Below are 8,836 nucleotides of genomic sequence, written 5' to 3'. Positions count from 1 at the left end.
AAAGGGTTGCTCCGGGACAAGGTCTGGTCAGGCAATTCCACTGTCTTTGTGATCTTACTGGCTAAATATACGTCATGAAGCCTCCAAAGTACTGCGTGTGACCTCACAATCATGCCACGGAAGGCTGAAGCTTGCTTTATCGTATCTTTCCCGGTTCTTGAACAGGAAACGATCCAAAAACGGTTTGAACCATGGCTTCTCCAAGACATCATTGCCCAGCGCCAGACATGGACGCGGTGAAGCAGTCACTCGCAGGCGTCATAGTACGATGTTTCTTTTGTGGTTCGATATTGGCCCAATGACAACATGGGAACCAGGTAGACGATTGTTAGATCCAAACATTGTGTATGAGTATGCCAAGTAGGAACTGGTGTTTGAACGTTATAAAGCATTATCCCGATGAGGAACTTTTTGCTAATTCTCTCAACCAGGGCTAGGTGTGAGAATAAATGCGGATTATTCTGTCTTGTTATGTCTAAGAGCCGATAAATGGTGACGACAAGGAAAGCACATTCTGGCCACTGAACAGGAACAATACACTTCGAGAGGGTTAGACGTCACCGAGCGCCAATGCAGAACGACGGGCTGACCAGTTGACGTGTTAATCCTTGAGGCGAGCAGCCATGCATCTGGGTGTTTATTCCTGTGCCTTCCGCCTATGCCACAGTTCAGATGCATAGTGAACATTCTGATAGCTAGTCGCGGATATGTATATTGTTTTGAGCATAATTTGCGTCCTCCTAGACTAACACTGTTTAAAGAAAAAAAAAGGACCCACCCAGTGCTAATTACCAGACCATACGCACTGGATACTTCCAGACCAGTATAACACTACTTTCGGTATCCATGTTTATCCGCCTCCGAATCTGGTTCCCGTTTAGGATTAACAGAGGTTTACGTGGCAACACGTCACTTTACATTCCTCCGAACATGGCGCCTAGACTCTCGAAACTTCGTCGAAACGAGCTTCAAAGCATTTTATTGAGTAAACTTAACGGTGACGAGGCAATCAAGGACCAAGAGATAGCTAGAACCGTGATCAACTGCGGCGAGAGATCCGTGCGTAGAGCCCGCTCCAACATTATCCGACACGGAACGATCGATGCCCCATCCAAGCCCGTCGGCCGACCGAGGGAGATTACAGAGAACATGATGCTAGCATTGCAAGCAAAGCTGCTAGACCGTGCTAGCATGAGTCACCAAGCGCTGTCAGACTACCTCTTCCAGAAATATGGTGTTCGTGTCTCCAGATTCACTGTCGGTCGGCTGATCAAGCGAATGAAATGGTCGAGAAAAAAGATGGCCATCTTCGCCAAGGAGCAGAATCCAATACTCCGTGACGATTACATATATAGGCGATCCCTCTTTGACCCAGATGGATGGTATTTCTAGATGAGAGCGGAGACGATCGTAGCGTCGCGATTCCGAAAAAAGGTTATGCTCCTATTGGCGTAACCCCGGTTCAGAAAAAGCCATTCCATCGCGGTAACAGGGTTTCCTTTCTGCCAGCTTATAGCCTCGATGGCGTTCTTTACTGCGAAGTATATGATGGCCATACGGACTTGGACTTCTTCGAAGGGTATCTCCTCAGACTGCTGCCATACCTAGGGAGGTACCCCGGACCGCGATCGGTGATCTTCATGGATAATGCCTCATTCCACAACGTTTCACTCGAGGTTCAAGCCACCCTCGCCGAAGCGGGTGTTTTGCTGGTTATGCAGCCGCCTTACTCACCCGATTTAAACCCGGTAGAGTATTTTTTTGGTTCACTCAAGCAGCACATTGCCGCCCGAGCTTTAGAGCACGAGGATCTTATCAAAGCCGACTTCAAGTCGTATCTGCGCATGCAAATAAATATATTGGGTCGAGGTAAGACCGGGAGGAGATGGGCGCGAGGTCACTTCAGAAAGGCTCAAATCTACGTTTGACGCTTTTATGAAAACAGCGTTCTATTTGAGCTGATGACAACGCCGATTTTGCGGGAGGTTCAAAATACTAGGGTGAGCATTGCAGAGGATCGATTCCAAGGCTGGAATCGACAAACAGGATGCTGTATTAAAAGATATCTCAAGGATCATACGCAATGCTAAAAGAAAACTGTTCATCTAATTGCCTGCGGCTTTCTCCCGTTCTTTCTTGAACCATGGAACGCCAGACACATAACGCCATGCAAAGCCCTCAGGCACACCTTCGTCCATAGAAAAGACGCATACCCGTTCTTTATTACTGTGCATGTAATCGAGGTCATAGCCATTTCGCAGGGCCAGCTGCTGCATAAACTCGTAATGTCCCTTCTGCTCATCAGACGCGCCATGTTTCAGCCATGTGGTATGCGCCCGAATATTGTCTTCGCTGCGCTGCGCAAAGCCCATGAGGGGTGTGGTTGGGAACACCATCGCTGGAATAATCGTGCGACCATCATGGGCAAGCTGAGCTGGGTTCGGGGGATTTATGGTCAGATTCTCCGAACCTGGACGTCTCCGCTTGCGTTTCGCTCGTTCGTTTTCCTCTCGAGACTGACGGTCACGTTCGTCATCAAGAACCAATCTGCGGAAAGTTTCGGGGACATCATCATGCCCATCAAGTGGCTTTCCTGCTTGTAAGTGATCGGCTAGCATCTTCACGTGGTGAGGATGAAGCGGGTAGTGTTGGCCATCAGACTGCCAGCAGTGGTCGCTGCCCTTTTTGCATGGGGGGCCAGGGCACCTCATAAGGGCAAACGCCTTCTTGACGCAAACGCCACGGCTGAGAACGGCCCCATCGCCGATTCTGGCTTGTAATTCTTCCAGCTGATTGACTGTCGCCCTGCCTCTGGTCACTTTGTTGCTCTCGATGTACGTGCTTTCGAACGTTATGTTAATAGTGATCAGGTTGCGTTTCTTGCCTGTATTGGGCAGCTCATTCCAGTCTTGCAGCTGTTTCTCAATGACTAGCCATTCGATGTCTAGGTTTGCGAAACGCTTTCGAAAGGGTCCGGTGCTACGATGGGTTGTTGACATCACGATTTCTGTGTCATCCACCCGGCAAGGTTTCTTCTCCATCGCCGTCTCCAACTTCGGTTGTAGGAGACGCCTCCAAAACCTGCGTGGGGACATAGTGATCCCTATTTCTGATTCACCTGCACGGCGTCGATGTTTACAGACAGTTTCCATTCAACATTGTACGGAATCGTTAGCTCGTCTTCGTCCGATGTCTGGCAGTCGTACAGCAGTGTTACGGGGGCTTTTCCTGCAGGTCGCAGGCGGCTCCTCGGAGCAGTAGAAACATTTTGAGACACCTCGTCGTCAGAAGTCAAGTGGCTTTGACAATCATCCGCATCGCTTGGCCAGTTGTCAGATTGGCTCATGGTCACGCATGCATAAGACGCCAGAAGATGCCTCGTCGCTTCTCGCAAGTGCATACCAAACCCGGCCTCAGCGTTCTTTGCAACGTGTCCATAGGTTTCCTCCGCCATCCACGGCCCACTTCTTCAGGCATCACGTGAATAATCATCCCTGTAGTAGTTATCACCCAGCATTTGTCTAGAGACGTTTCATAGAAGAGCTATTCTGACAAAATAATTATTTTGGCATTGAAGCGAGAGATGGAGGGGATAATCGAAACTTTATCGAGTTAAAATGGATCTTATTACAGCGGCGCCAAGGCTCAGGCGATCTGGGGTTGCCACTGCGACCTCATTTATGCAGAAACCGACGGCACAGAGAGGTACCCTAGCTAAAAATAAAAAGCAGGTACTCATAGAATAATCGCACTGTGTCGCCATTTTTAGGCACGAAGAAATCGCCCACTTTGCATGCCCATTTTTGGCTTTTTCGCGCCAAGCCTAATTTTTTTAGAGAGAGTCGTAGCGGACGCTAGTTATGCTCAATTGAATACGAGCAATAGAATACAAACGGCTGCCTTGTCAGTGGAGCCAGGCAACATCGTATTATACGCGTCTTTGCACGCCAGAAGAGAAAACGGCAGCAACTCACGCTTCCCGCCCCTACAGCAGGGCGAGATGCCGACTTCTGAGTCGCTGGACTCGTAGGTATTTTCCTAAGTTTCACAGAATAATGTTCGTCCTATAAGCTGGCACACGATGAACCATTGGATGGATTTCACCTCTTCTCGCAGGCGGGTGACCACCGACAAAGCCAGCAAGCCGCTCACAGAGCCTGTGCTCATCTTTCTCCGTAGCTTGTGCCGAAAAGAGGCCTCTAAGCGTCAGGCAGGCTTCTGCCAAGCCCTGTCAGTCTCTGACTAGCCCACTGTGCAGCCTCCACCCCTATATTTTACAATCTCCCACTTACAGTTGAGGGGGAATCAAGACAAGCCGACCGCCTAGGAGTTCAGACCCTCTTCAAGCACACTGCTCCATGCGTCACACGTGTCCTAGTAAGCTCTGATAGCCATTAGCTGGTCCTACGGCGAACCGCAGAGGTCGGACGCAGGCGCAGACATGAGTAAATAAAGTGCAGGCTGTCACACCGAGAAGAATGTATCTCTCTATCAAATTACAGTACAATACACGGGAAGGGGGCAGGTTGCTCTGAAGGAAAGACGTAAATCTATTACTCTGAGTTCGCTAGCGACTCAAGCCCTGCTATCTGCCGATACTCCTGTCGGATCTGAATGTGCCTTTAATGGCTTCTGGCCGTAGATAATAGTGCTAATGATGTTAGAGAGTAGCTCTAGTAACGCTCGGTGTGCCTTACCGTCGGGCGAAGTCTTTTTTCCGCAGCGCGAAGCTTGTCTCGAATAATTGATAGAATTTTGGAATTAAGTCGAGGTGCAGCTTCAATTGAGGCTGCGAGAATATAGACTGGAGACACGCGACTCGATTGGCGACGTCTGCCTGAACATCGCTACCTGATAGCTTGAGCTCTCTTTCCTTGATCAGGTCAACCCCAGCGGAAATAAATCGCCCACGTAATTGTTCCGTGAGTGCGACTGCCCGGTCTCCAGAAATAGAGCATGCATACTGGTAGCGGTCCCACGGTGGCTCTGTAGATAAGATGTCAACCTCACTATGCTCCAGATACCCTCCAGGTTTCAAGCAGCGTAGCGCCTCAGCGTAAATTAGGTCCCATTTGTCGTTCCTAATGTATCCGGCGAGATTTCCGGCGTAGATATAATCGAATGTGTCGTTTGCAAACTCCCAGGGTGTCTCTTCAATATTGCCGATTCGGAACTCGCAGTTTTGCGGTAGTCCGGCTTGCTGCTCGCTCAACACGTCTATCCCTATCACATGTGCATCTGGGAAGCGCTGGGCTATTTCCCTATTAGACTGTTAGTTATGTGCTACAATGATTCCCAAGGCACTTACCCCGCCATGACTCCAGATCCTGTGCCAATGTCAAGAATCCTAAGCGGCCTCTTAACTGGCGCGCTAAGACTCCGATCATTATCGGCCGCACACAGATGTCGATGGCTACTGAGATTAATATCAGCGAGATCATAATCTCAAGCGACGTACTACTTGATAGCTTGAGTAGCCAGAAAGCCATTAGGACTTGGATAATTAGTATTAAGGAATCAAAGAACGAGCTCTACTTACCAGAATGCAGATCCCCTATAGCTTCGAAAAAGATTCCCATTAATGATACGATCAGAGAATTGACTGTCCTTGAGTTGCTCGCTCATTATCGTAGCTATATTACAAGCTATGTTTTTATTCGAGAATTAGGCCCATTCAATACCCGGTCTAGGTAGCAGGAGGGTGGAGAGACTCGTAGGTTGTAATAAGGGAGGGGATCTAAATAGCCCATCACCCCATCTATGTATGTCCCCCAAAGTCCTCAGTGAAAGTCTGCCCAAAACTACGCTGTAATAATTCTGCCCAAACTCTTACTCGGTCCGAATACGACATTGCAGCCGGATGACCCAGCTGACTGCAGGTTTCGAGCTATTTTGCTTTCTTCACAACCAATAGCGAGGACAAAGTAGACCGCTAGGTTGTTCCGTTCCTCGCAACCGACCCAGCCGGTGAAAGGCTTTTGGCCACGTGAGCTGTGGTCGATAATCGCCCGGATTCTATAGACAGATACAGCCTCAGCCCTGATGAATGCCCCTGGCTTTGCGAGTCGGGTTTGACGAGTCTCGGACGAGGGATCTCATCGTCGTCAGCAACGTGTCCTCCCATCAATGGGTCAAGTAATATTAATTGTGTAGCTTTTTAAGTTCGATCTGTCTAGAGAAGATGTATTGCGCCTGGAGCTGCCTAAGACTTCCGTCATTGCTCTGCCCAAGTCTTCCGTCATTGCTCTGCCCTTTCTTGGTCTTCAAATCCAGCAGCTGCCACTGGCCATCGACTTGAACTGGACCAGGGGTGAGGTGTGTCCATGATACATTCACTATTGCCACCGAGGGTGGGGTGGCGGAGTCTTGCGCCTGATCCTTTGAGTGCCAGGATCAGCGGAGTAGGTTCTGCTTCCGTACCATGCCAGCCTTGTTGCGCCGGTGCTGGTCGTCACAGGTCTTCCAATGGTCAAGTCTTGTGGAACTAAATTAAGAGGGCGCACCTGGTACTCTACGTCGGGATCTCTTGCCGCCGCCCGCCTGCCTTAAAGAGGAACTCTAACCAAACGATGCTGCCACCCCCCCGTCTGTCGCAGTGGGAGCGGGTCAGTCGATGCCTGTCTGATAGCGTTTCAGTGCCCGTGCAAGTTATACTACTCCCATATATCTCAGCTGCCAGCGTACGAGAGCCGGCAGTGCGGCTTGTTGGGTGTCCGTATTTATCTATACATGACCGGGGATACCAGATCAGCCCGCCATCACAGCGGAGTTCGTGTCCCTTGCCTTGCACCGATCCAGCGGGTTACCATGCTGCAATGGTCGTGGGCGGGCTCGGGCTGGTGCCACTCTCTCGCAAGGCCACTAGTTGTGAGCAAAAGCCATGGTGGCTGGTCCATCACGCGCCACGCAGCCACTGGCTGGGATGGCTTGCTTCGGCCTCAAAGGGGTATGTCCCCAGGAGGCATTGCTAACAAGGGTGCGACTGCGGTGTGGCAGCCAAAGCCGGATGTGTTGCGCGTTCTAGCAGTTCTACCGGACCCTAACATGTCAGGTACCCCTGTGGACCTAGCCCAATCGCCACCGATATGCTTCAGCTCGAGTTATCATCTTGGCTTCAAAGTGCTGACCGAGAGGTGTTCGTTCTGGATAGTCTAATAAGTCGAATTTATCTAACGCGGAACATTTACATAACCACGGCTTAGTAGTTTCTCTTTATAGGAAAAACGTAAAATAGTGGTTGCCTTCTTTCTCGGACTTATAATTATGCATTGCTTGGTAGTATACGGATGCCATTGTTTCTCTTTTATAGATTAGAGCTCTGTTACATCGTGTCATGTTTACTGCTCCTCATGTCAGGCAGAGGACTTCGTTCTCCCACTTCTTAACCTTGGACACCATAAGCTCCCACCAGGGTTGCCTCTTGGCAATGCCGCAATCCGGTTCCGTGCTTAGCGCGGGCACTGGGGCTTTACGGTTCATCCAGCTCTGAATACGTCTCAGAGCTTGATAAAGTGGCGGCACGCTCTGTCGCAGGAAGTTAATTAGCAACTAGCTTAAATGGAGGAGCATTTTCTCTTATGATTGTTCACACTTACACTGCGAACAGGGGTTTCAATGACGTGCTGAAACCAGGCATCCGCGACTAGACCATGCTCTGGTATAGTGGCTAGTAGCCCGAGGATGAAGACCGGTAGTAGCGGGGCTTGCGCCGTAAATATAAAGCCTGACGTTGGCATAATAGAGATGCACTTGGCTAAGTCGGCTATGTTGTCAACGACCATCTGATGGTTTCGCGGAAGTCTAGGCTAAGGTCAGCATGTTTTGATGCAAGAAACCGAGGCGCAAGAGTAGGTACGGCACTTACCTGAATAGGCGGCACTGCAGGTAGACCATTCCAGCTAGTCTCCACGCTTCCGCCGTCACCACAGTCATCTGTTTCGCTTCTTGGACAACGTAGTTCTCGCCTGCCTGGCGAATCCATTCAATCGGTTGCGATCTATTCTTAGCAGCGTCCCAGCTATCAAATTCTCCACTCCATTGACGCAACTGCAGAAGCTGGTCGTAGAGCTGGTCGGCAGTTACAGGCACAATAGGCGTTTCGCATTCCTGTAGTATGCGAGCGGAACAGTAGTTCACCTGACTGAAGATGTGCAGCAGGCGTTTCGAGAAACCGCATCCACCGTGGATTTCATATATGTCCGATTTAGATCCATATAAGAGGAATCCGAATCTGCTTGTTTCGGCAGAGGGGTTGAAAGTAGTGAGACGCGGGAGGGGCATCATCAGCTGAGCCAGAATGACAGCTCTACCAACGATGACTGTTTGCGATAGGCGTAGGGCAGAGACCTGGACATTTGACTCTTTGTAAAAACGACAGCCTGGATCCGTGCGCTGCAGCACGTTCTCCGCCTGCTTCAATCCCGTCAACCAGCGAGGGTAGTGAGGTCTTTGGAGCCTGCGTTCCGTGAGAACCACATCCTGCATAGAGAGCAATGACGCCAAGGTGACTAGCTCGCCAGACTCGCTTTCGTCTAGATTGTCTGCAACCTGGAGCAGCTCGCTGAGCCGGGCTTCAGCGATGGCAAACCTTTTGTTGACTAGATACCGTACTTCATCACATGGCAGATAATCATGAACATAAACACCAGCGAGGGACTGTATAGCGGCTACAACAGCGGGACGTTGCATGCTGGCGAAATCAGTCAACCACAGGTTGGTTTTTGTCAACACACTTCGCCCAGGACACCAATTGTGTGTGTCTGTAGAGCAGAAGTTAGCGCAGATTTCCCGTGAGATATGGCGAAAGCAGAACTTACAAAAACGGAACAGCTTTCTG

At 50.1% G+C, this 8,836-nt stretch overlaps 4 protein-coding genes across 4 annotated transcripts; 1 reads left to right on the top strand and 3 right to left on the bottom strand.

Annotated features, from left to right (window-relative positions):
• Positions 1–930: 930 nt before the first annotated feature.
• Positions 931–1,928, top strand: BBA_10146 (transposase-like protein; the record flags this gene model as incomplete). Its single annotated transcript, XM_008605243.1, has 2 exons — positions 931–1,382; positions 1,517–1,928. 2 exons carry the CDS (start codon positions 931–933, stop codon positions 1,926–1,928), a joined length of 864 nt encoding a protein of 287 aa, XP_008603465.1.
• Positions 1,929–2,105: 177 nt separating this feature from the next.
• BBA_10145 (uncharacterized protein) lies at positions 2,106–3,346 on the bottom strand (the record flags this gene model as incomplete). The annotated part of the gene is made up of 2 exons (XM_008605242.1): positions 2,106–3,081; positions 3,144–3,346. The coding sequence occupies 2 exons, from the start codon at positions 3,344–3,346 to the stop codon at positions 2,106–2,108; spliced, it is 1,179 nt and encodes a 392-aa protein (XP_008603464.1).
• A 1,229-nt stretch (positions 3,347–4,575) lies between these two features.
• On the bottom strand, positions 4,576–5,625 carry BBA_10144 (Methyltransferase type 11; the record flags this gene model as incomplete). Its single annotated transcript, XM_008605241.1, has 4 exons — positions 4,576–4,651; positions 4,698–5,261; positions 5,309–5,347; positions 5,540–5,625. The coding sequence occupies 4 exons, from the start codon at positions 5,623–5,625 to the stop codon at positions 4,576–4,578; spliced, it is 765 nt and encodes a 254-aa protein (XP_008603463.1).
• A 1,722-nt stretch (positions 5,626–7,347) lies between these two features.
• On the bottom strand, positions 7,348–8,688 carry BBA_10143 (uncharacterized protein; the record flags this gene model as incomplete). Its single annotated transcript, XM_008605240.1, has 3 exons — positions 7,348–7,524; positions 7,596–7,800; positions 7,865–8,688. The coding sequence occupies 3 exons, from the start codon at positions 8,686–8,688 to the stop codon at positions 7,348–7,350; spliced, it is 1,206 nt and encodes a 401-aa protein (XP_008603462.1).
• Positions 8,689–8,836: the final 148 nt, after the last annotated feature.

This window comes from Beauveria bassiana (genome assembly GCF_000280675.1).
Source record: "Beauveria bassiana ARSEF 2860 unplaced genomic scaffold BBA_S00093, whole genome shotgun sequence".
Lineage (NCBI taxonomy): Eukaryota > Fungi > Ascomycota > Sordariomycetes > Hypocreales > Cordycipitaceae > Beauveria > Beauveria bassiana.
Note: the sequence above shows the minus strand (reverse complement) of the source record. Positions and strands in the feature narration are given on the sequence as shown.